The following is a 20,921-nucleotide window of genomic DNA, read 5'->3' on the forward strand; positions in this document are numbered from 1 at the left end:
ACTTGGTACATGATTATTGAATTGAAATAGCTATGGTGGAATGACTTGTAATGATATAGTGACATTGGCCTTTAATTTTATAGAATCCTTTCACTTTCTGTTGATATTATGCCTTTCAGAGTGGAATGCATGATTGTTGCTAATGATGCCACTGTCAAAGGAGGGACCTATTATCCAGTGACAGTGAAAAAACACCTAAGGGCACAGGAAATTGCCTTGCAAAACAGGCTTCCCTGCTTGTATTTAGGTAAGTCAGCACTAATGAAATCATTTATATAATGAAAGGTCAAAAGGTGAACGCTAGGTAAAAAGGAAGATGGAACTATAAATGGAGGTAAATGTAAAATTGTTTACTGAAGGAAGGAATGAACGGTGGTGACCTTGGGTCCAAGCAGACTCCAGCAGTGGGTAGTGGGGAGAACAAATCTTTTTATAGGACGTTGGATATAGAAGGTAGGGTGGTTTGGTTTCTCTAAGGACTGGGAGCAGTTAGGGTCTCCTTGCAGGATTTGTTTTGTTTGGGGATTCATCAAGGTGAGATTATGTTTTGTTTGGAGTTTCTATAGAGGTTAGCGTTCATGTCCTTAAGAAAGGATAATCAATGGGGCTTTACTAGATAACTATGAAACTCAGGCCTGGATCCAACAAATAATACTTAGAAATGTAAGTTGAAATGAAAAAAGGTTCTGATGAAGGAACCCACACACCTATAATGATGATCAGTGGGGATTTCTGAAGCAGTGGCCCTTGACAGTGTGGGGCTTGCAGAATCTACCTCTCCACAGATACTTTTCTGATTTCTTTCTTCTTCCACACCTAACTGAAAGGAATTTGTTTTTCCTTTGCTTTAACATAGCATCCTTTGTTCCACTTCCATATAGTTTTATAGTTATTTGTGTACATTTCTTGTCTCCCCTCTGAGTCTTTAAAACTGCCTCGCTGAGGCAGCACGTTGGGTCATATTTTGCTTTGTATTCCCAGCGAAATCAACACAATGTCTTGTATGTGGTATCATTCAGTGATTGTTGAATGAATGAAGTCATTGACCCTCTAATTACCAATGCTTTTTGCTACTTAGTCTGTTTATATTATTGAAAATATACACTATTAAGATCCTTATCAGAGGTTTTTCCTCCCTTTTCAAAATATTGTTTTAAAATACTTAGGATTACATAGGAAACCAATTGTATTGAAATATAATTACCAGCTTATTAAAAAAAATCATGAATCCTAGGTTAAGAACCTCTGATCTGAATCCTTTACTAGCCTAAGATTTTAAAATTAAAATTTAAAATTTAAAATTAAAACTGGATTAAATAATATGTTTAGGGGCAACTAGGTAGTGCAGTGGATAGAGCACCAGCCCTGGAGTCAGGAGTACCTGAGTTCAAATCCAGCCTCAGACATTTAATAATTACCCAGCTGTGTGGCCTTGGGCAAGCCACTTAACTCCATTGCCTTGCCAAAAAAAAAAAACCCTAAAAAAATAAAAAAATATTTAATTTGACCATATCATTTATTTCATCATCATGATAAGGTATTTGTATATTGATCCTATTCTTTCTTTTAACTTTCAGTTGTATTTTTTCTAAAGAGCTGTCTTGGCTTCTTCTACCTCTTTTGCATTTCTCTCCACTCCCTTTTACCTCACCCTGTTACAAGCATATATCATCAAACTAAACAAATTTCTGGATTTGAACATTTGCATTCTCTGTTCAACACTTTTATATGATGACCCTATTTTTGAACCCTGATTTCTAAAAAGGTGCTAGAAAGAACTTTGGAAGTAAGAACTTTAACTGAGGATAACACATATTTAATAAAAATAGATCTAGAGGGGCAGCTAGGTGGTACAGTGGATGGAACACCGGCAGTCAGGAATACCTGAGTTTAAATCTGGCTTCAGACACTTAATAATTACCTAGCTGTGTGGCCTTGGGCAAGCCACTTAACCCCATTGCCTTGCAAAAAACCTAAAAAAAAAAGATCTAGAATATTTGCTGAAGCGAAGAGGAAAGCTAAGAAGCATTTATTTATTAAGTGCCTACTTTGTGCCAAGTCCTTTGCAAATATTATTTCACTTGATCCTTATCTACCTTGACAAATAGGTGCTATTATCTCCATTTTACATTTGAGAAAACTGAGGTAAACAGAGATTAAGTGACAAGCTCAGATTTATATAGCTATTAAGTGTTTGAGGCCAGATTTGAACTCCAATCATATCCACTGTGCTTTATGAAAATGGTGAAATGAGTCATTTATGAAACATTATCTCTCTTTAGTAAAAAAAACAAATCTGAAATTTCAGTCCTCTGCCACACATCTTGTTTCCACATAAATACTAGTTATGATAGGGAAATCATAAAGACTTGTAGACTATAGACTTTGCCCTCTTGGAGCTTGCAGTAAAGGTGGAGACATAATATATAGATGTGTGAGAAGTGAAATAAAATATTTAATAATTCATAATATAGTTAAAGAGATCGCAAATAAAAATTGACAATTCATTCTGACAAAGTGCTTTAACAGTTCAGAGGAGGAAGAGATCACTTTGAGAATGGAGTGTTTAAGGTGATGGTGTAATGGGGATTTGAGCTGGATAAAAATCTAGTGGTGGGAATGGGAAGTGGGGAGAAGGGTTTGGAAAGATAAGTAGTTGTATATTGTCTGGAAAGTAGATAAGGTCCAGGCTATGGAAGGATTTGAGTAACAACGATAAGTGATATTAATATCATACAGTTTTCTTGGCTTGAGGGATATGTTTCTCGTTTATTTTATATATAATATATATATATATTTATCATTTGGAAAATGACTTTTTTCTTACAGATTTACAATTTTTTTATATATTTGGTATTTTTAACTAGAAACCCATTGATAAAAATATCATCCCCCAATTTTCTACTTTCCTTCTGATCTTGGCTATATTTGTTTTATTTTTGTTATAAAATCTTTTTAATTTAATATAATTGAAATTATCCATTTTACATCTCACTCTACTCACTGTCTCCTGCTTATTCATAAATTGTTTGCCTATCCTTAAGTCTGATAAGTCAAATGTTCCATGTTCTTCAAATTTTCTTGTAATACCTCTTTATATGTAGGTCATGTATCCATTTCTTTTCTTAATAGATATTGGTCTGTGTCCAATTTTTGCCATAGTACTTTATATTGTACTTTATCAAAAGTACTTTCCAATTTTCTGAATAGTTTTGGCCAAATAATGAATTATTATGCCAAAATATTGTGTTTGTACTTGTCCAATACAAGGTTATTATATTTATTTTCTTCTGTAAATTGTATGTTGATTCTGTTCCATTGATTTACATTTATATTTCTTAGACAGTATGAAATAATTTTGATAATTACTGCCTTATATGTAGTTTTAGGATCTGAGATTGCTAAACCTTCCTTTATAATTTTTTTATTAGTTCTTTTGATATTCTTGGACTTTTTGTTTTTGCAAATGAATTTTGTTATTATTTTTCTAATTCATTAAAATAAATTTTTTGTTAATTGGGATGGTATTGAACATATAAATTAGTTGAGGTAAAACTGTCATTTTTATTATATTAGCCTTGTCTACCCATGAATAATTATTCTCATTTAAATATTTTATTTGTTTAAAAAGTTTCTTAATTTTGTTTATATAGTTCCTGGGTTTGTTTTAGCAGGTGTACTATCAGGTATTTTATACTATCTAGAATTATTTTACGTGAGGTACCTTTACTGTCTCTTTTTGCCCAGTTTTGTTTGTTATATATAGAAATGCTGACAATTTTAAGTGGATTTATTTTATATCCTGCTTCTCTGATAAAATTATTAATTGTTTCAGCTAACTTTTTTGTTTTAGTTTTTTTTTTTTGCAAGGCAATGGGGTTAAATGATTTGCCCAAGCCCACACAGCTAGGTAATTATTAAGTGTCTGAGGCCAGATTTGAACTCAGGTACTCCTGACTCCAGGGCTGGTGCTCTATCCACTGCATCACCCAGCCACCCCTTCAGCTAACTTCTTTTTCTTTTCTTTTTCTTTTTTTTATGTTTTTGCTAGGCAATGGGGTTAAGTGGCTTGCCCAAGGCCACACAGCTAGGTAATTATTAAGTGTCTGAGACCGGATTTGAACCCAGGTACTCCTGACTCCATGGCCAGTGCTTTATCCACTGCACCACCTAGCCGCCCCATTCAGCTAACTTCTTAATTGTTTCTTTGGGATTTTCCAACTAAGGCATCATATCAACTGAAAAAAGAGAGATTTATTACACCATTCCCTATTCTGATTTTTTCTTTTTCTTCTTCTCTTAATGTTGCTAGGATTTACAATACAGTATGAATAATAATGGTGACAATGGGCATTCTTGTTTTACACCTGATCTTACTGAAAAGACTTCCCAGCATTAAGTGATAATTTGCTGATGTTTTAGATAAATGCTTTGTATCAATTTAAGGAAAAAGTTCATTTATACCAATACCTTCAAGTGTTTTTAATAGAGAAGAATGTTGTACTTTATCAAAAGCTTTTCTGAATATTGTCATATGATTTTTAATCTTTTATTACTGATATAAATAATTATGTTAATAATCTTCCTTATTACTTACATTCCTGGTATAAATCCCACTTGGTCATAATGTATAATCTTTGTAATATATTATTATAATGCTCTTACTATCTTTAGTTGATTCAGGAGGTGCAAACTTACCTAGACAAGCAGATGTATTTGCAGATCGAGATCACTTTGGTCGCATATTCTATAATCAAGCAATTATGTCTTCTAGAAATATTTCACAGGTAATTTTCTTATTTTTATTATGAACTTGATTGTGAAACAAACTTTTCAATATGCAAAGAGCAAAAGAATTGTATGTGAAATTGTAATGTAGAGTATGTTTTTATAAAAGTATATTAATTTCACAGGTTACAAAATTGCCTTATATGTGTACCTTTCTGAAATTTTTAGTTTCTTCTGAGCTCTTAAAAGATATTTCACTGATTGTTTTTGTATCTCTGCTATTCATTAATTACTCCTTTTTTGCCTCCCCCATGCCCTGTAGAAGCCCTCCACTAATAAATATAGTCAAACAAAAAAAAGGTCAATATCCTCTCCATTTCTGAAAATGAATGTTTCAGTTATTCTCCATGTCTCTGATGAGAAGTAGGAGGCATGCTTCATCATCATCTAAAAGCTTTCAGACTTCCTTTATATAATTATGTCAACATGTAAATTGTTCCCCTGGTTTTGTTCAATCATTTCTCTCAGATCTTTCCAAGTTTTTGTGATTTCCTAATTTTTTATCATTTTTTTATTTCTCAATAATATTCTATGACATTTATAAACTTCAATTAAAGCACACCCCTGCAAATTCTTATTCTTCATCACAAAATAGTGTTACTATTCATATTTATTTCATATGGATCTCTTTCCTCCATCTTTGACTTATTTAGTAAGTATTTTTAGTAGGGATATGACATTTTTCTCTCAAGTAAAATCTAATACAAAATCTTTTCCTATTCTTTTAAAGAATTTTTTTTGTTTATTTTATATTATTACAATAATCTTGTGATGAGAGTAAACATAAACCCCCCTCCCCCCAAAAAGATAGAGAAACCTCAAGAATAGTGAGAGAGAAAAAAATATACTTCAGTGTGTGTTCAGATTCCAATGGCTCTGTCTCTGGAATGAGTTGCCTTCTTTATCATAAATCCACCAGAGAAGTTACTTCAATATCTTTTCCCACAGTCACTTTACTAGCTGTATTTCCCTCTACTCTGTTTCTCCCCATTCTCATTTATTCTGTTCTCTCTCTCCTTTCACCCCACCCCTGCTCAGGGGTATATCTGAGTATCCTCTCCCATGATCTTCCAGCTCTTTTTATCACCTACTCCCCCTTCCTTTCCCCCCATCCCCCTTATCCCATCCCTTTCCTCTCATTTTTCTCTAGGGTAAGATAGATGTCTATACCCTATTAAGTGTGTATATTATTTCCTCTCTGAGCCATTTCTCTCCTTTGCTTTCCCCCTTTCACTCCATTACAAAAGCTTTTTGATTTGACTCTTATGTGAAATATCTTAGCCCATTCTTCCTCTCCTTTCCCTCTCTCCCAGTACTTTCCTTTGTCATCCATTGACTCCATTTTTATACCATTATACCATTATATTTAACTCCCTTTGTCTTTTCTATATATATGCTCCTTCTAATTGCTCTTATAAATGAGAAGGTTCATATGAGTTATCAGTATCTTCTTCCCATGCAGGAATACAAACAGTTCAACTTCATTAAGTTCCTCATAATTAGTCCTCCTTGTTCACCCCCTCTGTGGTTTACCTTAATCCTGTCCTTGAAGATCAAACTTTCTGTTCAACTCTAGTGGTTTCAATAGGAAAGTTTGAAAGTCCCCTGTTTCATTGAAAGTCCATCTTTTCCCCTTGAAAGAGGATGTTCAGTCTTGTTGGGTAGTTGATTCTCAGTTGTAAACCAAGACTTTTTGCCTTTCAGAATATCATATTCCAAGTCCTCTGAGCCTTTAATGTAGAAACTGCCAAATCCTATGTAATCCTGATTATAGAGCCATGGTAGTTGAATTGTTTGTTTCTGGAAGCTTTTAGTATTTTCTCTTTGTCTTGGAAGTTTTTGAATTGGGCTATAATATTGCTGGAATTTTTTCTTTTGGTATCTCTTTCATGAGATTATTGGTAAATTCCCTCAATTTCTATTTTACCCTCTGCTTCCAGGATCTCATGGCAATTTTGTTGCATTATTTCTTGAAAAATGAAGTCTAGGCTCTTTTCCCTGGTTGTGACTTTCAAGTAGCCCAATAATTTTTAAATTATTTCTTTTGGATCTGTTTTAGAGGTCAGTTGTTTTTTCCAATGAGATATTTCTTATTTTCTTCTAATTTTTGGTTCTTTTGGTATTGTTTTATTGTTTCTTGATTTCTCATAAAGCCATCGGCTTCCCTTAGCCTCATTCTACTTTTGAAGGGGTTAATTTCTTTTTTTTCCTGTTTTTTTATATTTATTTTATTTTTGTACAAATGATGTTTTTTATACATTATCAAAAATATTCTTATTTAAGAGTAAACATAATACCCCTCCCCCCAAAAATATAGACCCTCATGAGCAATAGAGGGAAGAGGAAAAAATTAAAATTAAAATAATCATCATTATCATCATCATCATCATCATCATAGGGCACATTGGATGGAACACCAGCTCTGGAGTCAGGAGCACCTGAGCCCAAATTTGACCCCAGACAACCAACAGTAACCCAGCTGTGTGCCTCTGGGCAAGCCACCCCAACCCCACTGCCCTGCAAAAACCAAAAAAAAAAACCCAAATAAAATAAAATAATGATGATGATGATGTTAATAATAGTAGAGATTGCCAGGTGGCACAGTGGGCAAAACACCAGCCCCAGAGTCAGGAGCACCCAGGTCCAAATCTGGCCTCTGACACCCAACAATCACCTAGCTGTGTGACCCTGGGCAAGCTACCCAACTCCATCTGCCCCACAAACCCTCCCCCACAAAAAATAGCAATCATCATCATCATCATCAAAAAATAGCAATAATAATAATAATAACAACAACAACAGTAGTAACAAATGTGCTTCAGTCTGTGTTCCAACACCACCAGCTCTGTCGTGGGTAGATCATATTCTTTAGGATAAGTCCATCACAAAAGCTACTTCTATAATTTTCCACTGTTACCATTTATGATCACAACTCCCTCCATTTGTACTTTGTCACTACCATACACTATATTTTCTCTCTGAAGGAGTTAATTTCTTCAGAGACCTTTTTTTCCCCTCTTTTTCCAGCTGGCCAATTCTGCCTTTTAAGGCATTCTTCTCCTTATTTGCCTTTTGTGTTGCTTTTTCCATTTGTCCTAAACTGGTTTTTTAATGTTATTTTCTTCAGTATTTTTTTGTATTTCTTTCACCAAGTTGCTGACTTGGTTTTTAATGTTTTATCTGCATCACTCTCATTTCTCCTCCTGATTTTTCCTCCACCTCCCTTAATTATTTTTTCAAAGACTTTTTTAGCCTTTTCTATTGTTTGAACCCATTTTCTATTTCTTTTGGAGGCTTTGGATACAGAAGCGTCAACTTTGTCATCTTTTGAGCATGTATTTTGATCCTCCATGGGACCAGAGCAATTTTCTATAGTCAGATTCTTCTTTTTCTGTTGTTTGCTCATTTCTTCAGCCTATGACTGATTTACTGCACTTCCAAGGCTTTGGGGTTTTTTTTCGGGAGTCTCCACAGGGACCTTAATTCCTTCAAGGTCTTATGAGAGGCTCTGACTGCTCTCTTGCCTGTGCTCTGGTATGTGGAGGACCACAGGCCCTCCCCTCTGCCCTGGAGCTGTCCTTACCAGGGATAGCAGAGAGACCTCTGCAGTCTCCCCTGACCCCCTTACTGTCTGTGGTCTGGGCACCCTGGAAGTGCTGGGTGGCTTCACTGATTTCTGCTGCAGGTTCTTACTGCAGGGCTGCTCTTAGACTGGTGCTCTGTGCTCACTCTGGTGTGGCAGAGTTCTATCTCCCCCCCCCCCCCCCCCCACAAGCTGTCCCCAGCAATCCCTGGGCCAAGAGGTCTGGAAACTGACCCCTCAGCCACGGACCTAGGTGCCCCATAGGCTGTTCTGAAAGGCTGGAGTTGGTTTGTTCTGGCCTGGCTGCCCTGCACTGCAGTTATCCTGTGGCTTTTTCTAATCCCTGGTTCAGGTGAAACAAACCTTTCCTGCAGAACTTCTAAGTTGTCTTGGACTGGGAAATTGTATCATTCAGTCTTTCTGTGGGTTCTGCCCCTCTAAATTTTGATTAGAGTTATAATATGATGGCTTTTGGAGTTTTTAGGGAATGAGTTTCTGAGAATTCCTGCCTTCATGCCACCTTCTTGGCTCCTCTTTCTATTCTTTAGAAATTGGAGAGGATTCTGGGTGCACATGGGACAAGACAGATACTGTCTGAATGATCTCATACTGTTTTAAAATATTTTCAGATACTGATGTTGATTAGTTTCACTGAACTATTTTTTTCCTTTTTAAAAAATTCCTTATTAGAAGGGTATGGCTCCCTTTGTAGAGGAAGGGGAAAGAAAATACTTAGAAATGTAAGTGGGATAAAAAGAAAAATGAAAAATTTTAAAATCTAAAGGTTCTGAGTTTCAATTCTCCCTACTGGTTTTTTTTTTTTTTTTTTTTAGGTTTTTGCAAGGCAAACTGGGTTAAGTGGCTTGCCCAAGGCCACACAGCTAGGTAATTATTAAGTGTCTGAGACTGGATTTGAACCCAGGTACTCCTGACTCCAGGGCTGGTGCTTTATCCGCTACGCCACCTAGCTGCCCCTCCCTACTGCTTCTTAGAATTGTTAGCATTTTGTGCTTCATATGACTTTGCTAGTGTGAGACTTGAGCTTAGGGAAACTACATGTTGGATTTCATATTTATTTTTACTCCCTCAGGTCAATAAGTATTTCTTGTCAAAAAATTAAAATTTTAATTTAATTAAATTAAAAATTAAAAACTCCCAGCCATTTCCCCCTTTCTAAGAATTGACTTTAGCGGCGGCTAGGTGGCATAGCGGATAGGGCACCAGCCCTGGAGTCAGGAGTACCTGGGTTCAAATCCGGTCTCAGACACTCAGTGATTGCCTAGCTGTGTGGCCTTGGGCAAGGCACTTGACCCCATTTGCCTTGCAAAAAAACCTAAAAAAAAAAAAGAATTGACTTTAAATACAATACAGTGGAAAGAGCAGTGACTCTTGGGTCTCAGTAATTCAGCTCATACCTCTCATGCACATTCCCTATATGACCTTGACCAAATTACTTAAACTTCGTAGATCTCATCCATAAAATCAAGATGTTGGACTAGATGACTTCTGAAGTCCCTTCTAACTCTGATATGGAAATTATTCTTGCCAAAGTCATATATGATTTTTTTTGTCTGAGCTAATTATCTTTTCTCAGTTCTCCTTGACCCCTCTATAGCCTTTGACATTCTTGATCACCTTTTCTTTATTGATATTCTCTTTTCTTTAGGTTTTTAGGACATTATTCTTTTCTGGTTCTCCTCCTACCTGTTTGAGCAGTCTTCCTCTGTCTCCTTTTCTGGATCTTCATCTACTAACTCTGGGTGTTTGCCAGGGCTCTGATATGAGTTATTTTTCTACATATTTTTCTCTTTCATCAACTTCCATGCATTCGATGACCTTTTTAATATTGATGATTCATAGATCTCTTTATCTGCTCCTTACTTCTTTTTTTGTTGTCTAGTCTTGCATTTCCAGTTACCTGATAGAAATTGATACTGAATGTCCCATAAACATCTTAAAATCAGCATGTCCAAAACTTTGTGTCCCCAATACAATGTTTGGCAGATAGCAAATGCTTATTGATTGTTGCTTAACTAGTTAATTGATAGCATTAATCCACCTCAGGGTTTAAGATAGAATTTAAAATACTGGTGTTCTGGAATGTCACTAAGAATTTTTTTTTTTCCTCCCTAAATGAGCTAATGGCTCATTACTCCTAATGGCAGGAGTAATTCTTCTAGGCCATAGTTTGGAGTGTGATTTTCTTGAAGTCAGTCTTTGACTCAGTTCTTGTCCCAGACAAACCTCAGATATACTAATTCTTTGACAAGAAACAGAGCCTCTGTTTTTTTTTTCCTTCTGTAAAATGGGAACACATACCTATTTGACAGAGTTGTTACAAGAAAAGTACCTAAAACATTTTACAACTTTGTTTTCCTATTTTTGTTCTTTTATAGGCATCTGAGTCCTTTGGTTTATTGCTGACTCCTTTCTTTGATTTTGTCTCCCAATGACTATTTTTCCTCTGATAGTTACTGTTATCTCTAGAGTCTAACTTGGTGGATTATAGGTTCATATATTTTGAGATGCATTCCCCCCATTATTTTACAAATGACAGAATTAAGGTCCAAAGTATTTAAGTGGTTTGCTCAAGGATATGTAGTTCAATAGAATAGTAAGGACATAGGGAGACAGTTTTCTTCTTCCTTATCACTTTTTAATTTTAAGGTTCTCTTGAGGAGATTTGTAAAACTCTGGGAAAATAAATATTTCCAAACCTTGTTAGTTGTAATCCATCCACAGCCAGAGTCTGTTAATTGCTATAATTTGAAAAGTGATTCCAGAATCTAATTCCTGTTGTTCAACTTAATTTTCTTTACTTTTCACTGTCCATCAATGATTATATTCATATCTGATTACATATTCCAATAAGCAAAAGCTTCAACTTAAAATTATTTCATACCTTAGCCTAATATGCCTGTGTGTCAACTGTGACCTGTTGTTTTTTAATCATTTGGTCATGACTGACTCTTTGGAACTCTGTGGACCATACTGTCTAAGAGTTTTCTTGGCAAAGATACCGGTGAGGTTTGCCATTTCCTTCTCCAGTGGATTTTGACAAATAGAGGTTTAAAAGACTTGTCCAAGCTCACATGGCTAGTAAATGTCTGAGGCCAAATCTGAACTCAGATCTTTCTTATTCAAAACCCAGTGCTCTATATCTCCTGAGCAACCTAGTTGCCTGTGATCTCTACAAACGGGTTTTTTGCTCTTAGAATTTTATTTTTTCTTAAAAGAGAAAGCTAAGCATTCTTAGTGTAGCCCCCAAAAAAGTAATAACATGAGATTAGCTCTTCCTAGACCAAGTGTTTTGTATTTTTTAAAAAAGAAATAAGTAACACTTTGATATCAGCAATTTTACTTTCTTAGAGCCTCTTGTAGAACAGAGCACATTAGGTTGCTATGATTGAAATATTTGTGCCATTTGTACTTCAAATGTTTCAAAATTGTTTTATATCATACTTCTTATAGTTCACTGTCATTTTCCCAGGGCATAGTCATACAGTCTTTTAGATTCTAAATCTTTTTTTTTTTTGCTGATCATTACATTTGTCAGAGGTTAGAAAAGATGGCAGTGAAATCAAAGTAATTTCATATTTGTAAAAAAAATAGGAAATTTCAGGATATAAGATTGAGAAACTTGAAACTATGAAAAAAATGTACCCTCAGCATCACATGTATGATTTAATTTCCAATTTATTTAAATCCTTCTAGCACAAATAAAGATATTGAACATTTAGTAGCTGCTGTTCAGCTGTTAATCAATAAAAATTCAACAGCTATTGACATGTTTATTTGGTAATTTACAGGTGTTTTTTTTTTTTGAGATGGTCAGTTGAAAATCTGTTTTCCTAGTTATAGGATAATACTTTCCAGTTGGTCTGAGTAGAATGATGAATCTTAAGTAACTCATCTTTTATGGCATCTTTCCCCCAGATGCTCAGAGTTCTTTTCATCTCATTTGGTTCCATATTATTCTTTTGAATGGCTATCTCCATTTTTTTAATGGAAAAATTTAGGAGAATTGGAAAAAAAATCATTTGATTCCCAGCCTGAAATTTTTTTCCACATTGGAAACTGTTCTGTAACATGGTATATGTTTTTGTAATGCAAACAAAATAAGCATTTATTTTGTATTGCAGCTGGATGCTAATGGAGTGATTTTTTAAAAGACCTTTTCTAGATTCAGCTTTCTTACATTTTCATTTATATCACAGTGTTTTCATGGAGGAATTAAATACTTGGAAATACTTCCCATGTCCACTTCTGTTTTCTCTTCTAGTATCAATCTTCATTGTCTGACTCTTTTTTGGACAAGGGATGAATACTACCCATGAATTATATAGATGACTGCTCTCATCATTGAAAAGGAGAGGATCCCTGAATCCTATGTGATGGTGTCCTGCTCTGCAGGAACTATCTTCTTCTTACATAATGTACTGAATGTGAGACTGAAGAAAATTATGATTTCAGGGAATATTTGTTAATTTCATCCATTTATTTTGATAATGATGTAGATTATTTAATATGCTTACATGAATAAACTAGATATACAGATGAGAGTTACTCTTCTGTGGCTTAATTTAGCTATGTTTATACTTTTATCAAGATGCATTTTTTTCTATATCTTTTCTCCCTTTCACAGCTTCTCTTAGGAGAGTCTATCCTTACTCCCAGTTTTCTCACTTCCCTCTTCAAGGATACCAACTACCTCTTTTCTGCTCAATTAAAAAAAATAACAGATCTGATTTTTCTTTTAAATTTATTTAAGGCAATGGGGTTAAGTGTAGGCAATTATTAAGTGTCTGAGGTCACATTTGAACTCAGGTCCTATCCTTCTTATGCACTTTCCATTTCAGTCAAACTGTACTATTAGCTCTTTTATGTATTTCTGTTTAGAATTTTTTCCTGTAACTCTGTTTAGAATTAAATTTCTATTTAGAATACATAATACTTAATAGTCCCTCATTTTGAACTGTAGTTTTGCCCCTAGTAGAATGTATTCTCATATTAAGGAAGTGTGTTGACTTATAACTAAGTGGGTTTGGAATACTGACTGAGAATGGTGTCTCTTGTTTTATTCATAAAAGCATTAAAGAATTTTGACTTTCATAGTCTCTCACTTCATTTGTGGTGTTTTGGGGAGTGAGGAGTGGAAGAAATGTATAACAGAAATGCTTTGGATATAATAGACCCTTAATAAATATTTATTGAACTGAATGAATCAGTATAATGTTTTTTCTCTTCCATATTCTAGGCTAGTATGAAACTCCTTTGTGATTTATTTAAATATATGATTGACTTATAGATAAATATGTGATTTAATTTTCATCTTTTGAATGTATAGACAGTTTCTACCTTGCAGATATACTCAGAATTTTTTCCTTGAAAGACTTGTAAATAGAGCTTGTTCCCAGCCCTCTCTGGGGGTGTTTGGGTATACATTTTCATTAAGTTACATAGTTTTCATCAGTTACAGAGTGACATTTCTGTTCCTTTGCTTCCCTCTGAGTGATGGGGTATTTTTATTTTGTCTGGTATAAAAGCAGAGGAGATTACTTTGGCTACATAGATACAAACCTTTTAGGATTATGGGGATTAGAGAAGAAAATGTATCTTGCAGGACATTTGACATAGTTATAGCAATGTAGTTTAATATATACCTTGAAATATATATTCTAGTAATTTTTCAATTTTTCATTTGTATGGCTCTTCTACCACATGACAGATCTTACAGGTTTTTTCCCTGAGAAAACATTCAGTTTCCTTTTTTTCTTTTTAGTCTCATTTTTCTTTGCCAGATTATTCCACTCTTGTTTTTCTCTCTCACTTTTGAAAACTTGCTGATTTTTCTCTGTTCTCTTTTTTCTCTTTCAGTTGTCACTTAGTTGTATTGTATGTACTTAGTTCTTTTCACCTTCCTCCCCCCCCTCCTCCTTCTGCCAACTCATTTCCTTATATCATTAGAGCAGTTCTCCAAATTTCCTGAGTTTTCCTTCTTTTGGGTAGTGGAATGTTTTGAGCTGAACTTAGTGTTCTATTATGGAGGACAGGTTGACAGCATGAAATTTTGTACTTTACTTCTAAGGACCTTTATATTTTTTCCTTAATTGAAATGTCTTGACAAGTACAAAGGTACATTTCAACACATGACTTTCTTTTGTACACATTAAAATAAATTGGAGAGATATCTTTACTTTCATTTATGAAAACTTTCCTTTTGTGGGGGGGGGGAAGCTTCCTGTTGACTTCTTACTCTTTTATAAAGAAATTCATTTATTTATTTTGAATTTTACAATTTTTCCCCAAAACTTGATTCCCTCCCCCCACCTCCCATAGAAGGCAGTCTGTTAGTCTTTACATTGTTTTCATGGTATACGTTGATCTAAGTTGAATGTGATGAGAAAGAAGGTAGAAACATAAAGTATGAGATATAGCAGAATTACATAATAAGATACCATTTTTTTAAAATTAAAGGTTAATAGTCTTCGGTCTTTGTTCAAATTCCACAATTCTTTCTCTGGATACAGATGGCATTCTCCATCTCAGATACCCCCAAATTGTGTCTGTTTGTTTCACTGATGGATTGAACATGACTTCTTACTCTTAAAATAAATAATACTAATTTTTTCTTTTCATATTTGGAATAATATTACTATTGTGATTTCCTTTTGTAATCTATTCAGCCAATATTCACATACCTCTAAGGAAAAATAATGAACAAAAAAAAATAACAAGAAAAGTCTTTTCCTATGTCTTTTTATGGGTGTAGTACATTTCACCTACTGTGGTTAGGTGATTCATCATATTATTCATTTCTAGTGCTTATTAGTTAGTCAGCCACTCATCTAGTCTTTGTGCTATTGTAAATGAAACAAGAAGTTTTATGACAATAATATTGCATTTATAGTGTGTGTCATTAAAAGGAACACTTCAGATCTCATTTTGTAGTAAATCTGCATTACTATCATAATATCTACTACTAGTTTTAGTGTGCTTTTAAAATATCTAGTCTATTTGAGATCTAGTTTTTGAGGGCTATTTATTTGTGTGGGAGAAATTCCTCATGGCCAAAATAGACCTTTTAGCCAAAGCATTCTTTAAAAAAAAAAATAACTACTGCCATTTTCCACCAAGCATTCAAACCAGACTCTTTTCAAAATACATTCCCTAAAAATTAGCTAGTTTGTTATACTTGTCTTTGACAGGAATCAGGTCTGTATTTTTTAATTTTGGTGACATGATACAAGGAACTATTGTTGACCAAAGGTATGTTGTCTCCCTAGGTTGACTTTACTTCTATTTTATTTATAATAAAATTTATAAACATTTACTCTATTTTCTTTTTTCTTTACTTGGCTTTAATTCCTCAAGCCTTTCCCTATTTTGCTGAAATTTTTATATTTCATTATAAATTATAAAATAATCATGTTTTAACTGATCAAAGCATTTTGCCCCAAGAACCTTGAATTCAGTCTAATTTAAATATTTCCCTCATCTAGCCTATCATCATCCTATACATTCACTAGAATATCACAACTTGTCTCCTGCCCAGAACTGGCTCTTAGAGACTGTATACTGTATTTCCCCATGTATAAGACTCATCTTAATTTGGGGGCCTAAAATTTGAAAAAAAAATGCATTACATAAAGTTACTGAACTCAAGTTTTTTATTCATTATGAAATTCAAGGACCTTCTGCTCATAGCTTTCAGACATCTTTTGGGCAAGTCTGGTGCATGGATGTATGCTTAGTCCATTCCCTTTCATGAACCTGAAGCACCAATTGTGTCCTCCTTTGAGATCAGTCACTTCTCTTTACTCAGCAAGTTTTCTGGCCTCATGCTGAACCATCTCTGTGGGTATAGGAATTCCACTTGCTCTTTGCTCTTCAATCCATCTCTTCAGTTTTCTCTCTAACTCAGGCTATTTGGCTGACTTGCCTCTCATGACCTTCTTCTGCTAGGGTGTTTTCAGTAGGGTTTCTTCTTCCTGTAGCCAGTCTCAGATTATTTTCTCAGTTAGAGGAGAATCAAACTGATGTTCAGCAGCAAGATTTTCATTCACCTTTTCAAGCTGGATCACTTTGAACTTGAATTCAACACTGTATGAAAATCTTTTCTGAGCCATTTCTGGGTAAAGCATGGCAAAACATAACCTAATATACCTGTAACAAATGCAAAAACAGTGAGTGCAAAGTCAACAAGCATGCAAAGACAACAAATGTGAAAAAGTAGAAAATGCAAGTTAAAAAATCTACAACCACTGTAATAAGATGCTCCCAAATTTTTCAAAAAAAGGGTGCATTTGGGGCAGCTAGGTGGCGTAGTGGATAAAGCACCGGCCTTGGAGTCAGTAGTACCTGGGTTCAAATCTGGTCTCAGACACTTAATAATTACCTAGCTGTGTGGCCTTGGGCAAGCCACTTAACCCCATTTGCCTTGCAAAAAAAAAAAACAACAAAAAAAAGGGTACATTTTATACCTGGGGAAATAAGATATATTTTACCCCCCCTTCCCTGCCCCACAGCCTCTCATTTCCCTTTTACTGTGGTTGCAATCTAAGGCCTTACTTTCAGGTAAATATGTATTTCAGTTCTTTATGAGAAAAGGTCCTAGCTTTCCTAGATTTATCCTAGATTATTAGCTTTCCTTTATACTATTCTATTAAAATAATGGCACCATGTCTACTTTGCATACCTTAAAATAGGCCAGATATTTGTCTCTTTACTTCCATCTTAGGTAAGTAATGAAAATGCCCACATTTTAAAATCAAGGTACTGAGACTGATCAGTAACTTGTTTTGGTTATAGCAATAAATGTGGGGATAGAATTGGGGTCTTTAGGTCATCACTTCCAGTGACATATTTCTGTCCCTTGATTTACCTTTCAGGCCTATATGTTATGATTTTACAGCTTGAATTTTGTGTGTGTGTTTGAATTCCAGATAGCAGTGGTTATGGGATCCTGTACAGCAGGAGGAGCTTATGTTCCTGCAATGGCTGACGAAAGTATCATTGTTGGCAAGCAGGGTACCATTTTCCTAGGAGGACCCCCCTTGGTAAGTGAACATTCATTTGTGATTATCTGATTTATAGCATTTCACATTTTTGGCCACAGTGAAAAAAACATGAAGTCTACTAGACTGGAAGTTCTCTTTAGTATTTCCTTCAGCAATTAGCATAATGCTCTGTACACATTAGACCCTTAAATGTTTATTGAATTGAATTGAAGACTTGGAAGTTTCATGTTTATTTTGAAGAAATTTATCAGTAACATTTTCTTTAAGGACAATTGAATCCTATTTTTTTGTTAGATTTTTATGCTGTTTTTTTTTTTAGAAAAGTTGTTGGTAGACATTTATTTGGAGACTCACATTTTCATTAGCCATCTCTATCTTCTCATCTGTAAACTGCTTTTCAATGAATTAGGGGGAAATGTTACAGGAAAGGATTTCATTAACGCTTGACTTTTATATGAAATATAAACTCTTATTCCAAAATGGGGAAAGTTCAGTTATGATTGAAATCTGATATCTAATTCATCTCATTGGACACAGGCCTAGAATAATTGTAAATTCTTGTTACGGTGATTGAGATTATGTTATCTGATGCTGCGGAGCATAAAGGTGCGGTATGCATAGTGCACCAGCTCTGGAGTCAGGAAGACTTGAGTTCAAATGTAACTTCAGACCCATACTAGCTGTGTGATCTTGGACAATTCACTTAACCCTGATTGCCTAGCATCCAGGATCATCTCTAGTTTCTGATTCATATCTGGCCAGTGGACCTAGATAGCTCTGGAGGAGAAAGTGAGATAGGTGACTTAGCACAGCTCCCCCCCCCCCCCACCTCAAATCCAATTCATGTGCTTGTTATGGCATCACCTCCCCGATGGTGTTCTTTGGTCTTCTTTGAGAACAAAGGACAAATATTATCATCATCATCTGATACTGTGAAAGTAAATGTAGCCTAAATGTAGCAGGACAGACATTTATTGTTTTTACAGTTGACTTATTCTTAAGGCTTAACAGGAAGTTTGACAACAGTCTTATTTATCTTTTGAATCTAATTAGTTTACTTTTTTGTTTTTTAGCATTCCAGAATCTTACCAGTATGGTGGTTTATTTTAATTTGAAATATAGTTGACTAAACTAAGTCATTATGCTTACATTTATTTCTCTAAAGGTGGGGGGGGGGGCTTTTTATGACATTGTCTGAAAAATGATAAATGGACTATGGTGATTGTAACTGCCTTGTGGTAGACCAAAGAACATTCCAATGAAAAGATCAGAGTGACAATTTGCAAGTTGCTTTAACTTAAAGATAAAAGGACCCTACTTCTATTTGTGACACTGGATTTATTGTAAGATAGATGGAGAGGAAAGTAGCAGTCAGATTGTTTTGCTTCCAAAAAAATGAGAAAGTAAAGATCCTTTATACAGTATGTTTCAGGCAGGAAGGTGTATATATATATATATATATATATATATATATATATATATATATATATATCAGGACTTATGCTTAGAAACAAAATACATTTCTTCTTTAATTTTTGATTAATTGTTTTTAAAACATGGAGGGTAAGGTATAAAGATTTGAGTGTTGAGGAGATGTGAGCAAGAAAGCTCTTGTGGAGTGGAAATTTTATTGAAAGGAGAAGCATACTGTGATAGTGGCAAGAGACCTGTGGTTCTGGTCTGTGTTCACCACCAGCTAGCTATGGAAGGCCCTTAGTCATTCCAGACCCTTCCTTTCTAATCTCTAAAATGCCTGAGGTTGTGTTACAAGGGCCCTTTAAGGTGTAACATACTATGATACCTTCAGTTAGCAAGCATTGCTTGAATGCCTACTGTTCCTGAAGCATTGTGATTGGACATGGGGATACAAAGTGCAGTGACTTTGCAGCCTTGACAGCCCTGTTGCTGTGATGATGGATTAGTTGTTATCTTGGTGGTTTCAGATTTTCTAACTAGACTTGAGAACCTGGTTCCAGGTCTTGACTTTCCACCTTCTATCATCATTGGCAGGTTGGAAGGAGGCTGCAAGATAGTTTGGTATGACACAGATGCTGGGGGTGGGGTGGGTGTGCTTGCTGATTTATTTTCTTTTAACATTAAATTTTTCTTGTTTTCATGTAATTTACAGTGAAGTGGTTTGGTCTTTTAAAGTAGAAAATCTGAGGATTGGGGCTTCTTGATATTTTTCATATGTTTAGTTAATTTCCATTTACAAATGGAATGATGTCGGTGAGAACCATGAAATATCTAGGATAAAAGTTTGACAATATTTTAATACAATAAAATAATCCTACTAATAGGTTAATAAAAAAAGAAGTTGATGCCTTAATGTGATAGTTGTCTGATGTCCATCTTAATGGATTTACCTTTATCAGTTTACTAGAGAAAAATTGCTTAGAAATGGCAACTCTTTAAGGTCTACCAGAGAGACAATCCTACTTGAGTAATTTGTGTGTAGAAGACAATTTTAAGAAAAACCCCTTTAGTTTCTAGAGGTTTTTGAAGAAATCTAGTCTTTTCTTTGTGATTGTATCAGAATTTACTTGTTTTATAGCCTACCATTACTTAAAAGTTGCAGAAGTCAATAGTGTGAGTTTCTACTGGAATCATCATTTGCTTGTTCTTCTACCTTTTAAAAAAAAAATCTAGCCTAACATCTGAACTTTTAATTAAAATTTTTTTTAAGTTGTCAATTTAACAGACATTAGCAAATGTCAAGATTAGGGAAGAAGATAGTATAAGAAACTGAGCTTCTATCACTTTTAAGATATGTTTTGAGCTTAATAAGGTAGTCATAAAATTTTTCAACTTTTATGCTTTTTTTCTAATGTACATTCAATTTTCTTATATCTATCACTACTCTGACTTTTTATTTAGTAGAATGAGTTGTTTGATTTCAATTTTTTCAATCTTAGCTTTCTACCACCTACACAGCAAACTCTAGAGCATGTTCAATTAATACTAATGAATGACAAAATCCTGTGATATTTTAGTCTTAAAATTCACTTTAATCAGATTATTCCAAATTAAAAAATCCTAACAACTCAGTATTATAGTATATATCTGATTGTGTTTTTTCCTTTTTTTGCAGCTTTAAATAACCACAAACTATTTAAATTTGGTAATGTGTAGACAATGTTGCTTAACAGAGGAAATGTATTCAAATTCCTTGGAAAAATGTCTAAGAGCATATTTCTGGAGGCACATAATTGCGTCCTTCCAACTAGATTAATGCCTCATTTAAAAAGCTTTTGATGTAGGGATTATTAAATAGTCATTTCTGTACTAGCATTTTAGATTAGTATTACATTATAATAAAAGCTTCCCTCTTTTTGAAGAAAACAGCAAAGTAATCAACTGAAAGGACTAATCAATACCAGTTCTTAAATAATGGGATTGACATTTATAACTAAGTGATTTTCTGCCTCATTCCTATTAGGATTTCTCAGACACTAATTAAGTCATTTTAAATTTGTTACAGTCTTTCTTTTTTATTTTCCAGTTCCAATTATCAGAGGAATAGAGAATTA

At 34.5% G+C, this 20,921-nt stretch overlaps 1 protein-coding gene across 1 annotated transcript in view; it reads left to right on the plus strand.

Annotated features, from left to right (window-relative positions):
- MCCC2 (methylcrotonyl-CoA carboxylase subunit 2) overlaps positions 1-20,921 on the plus strand; it is a 95,274-nt gene that overhangs the window by 18,443 nt on the left and 55,910 nt on the right. The window contains exons 5-7 of the mRNA XM_074207688.1: positions 120-247; positions 4,675-4,787; positions 17,317-17,430. Coding sequence (XP_074063789.1) covers positions 120-247; positions 4,675-4,787; positions 17,317-17,430 — 355 coding nt within the window. The remainder of the gene's footprint in view (positions 1-119; positions 248-4,674; positions 4,788-17,316; positions 17,431-20,921) is intronic.

This window comes from Macrotis lagotis, chromosome X (assembly GCF_037893015.1).
Source record: "Macrotis lagotis isolate mMagLag1 chromosome X, bilby.v1.9.chrom.fasta, whole genome shotgun sequence".
NCBI classification, from domain to species: Eukaryota; Metazoa; Chordata; class Mammalia; order Peramelemorphia; family Peramelidae; genus Macrotis; species Macrotis lagotis.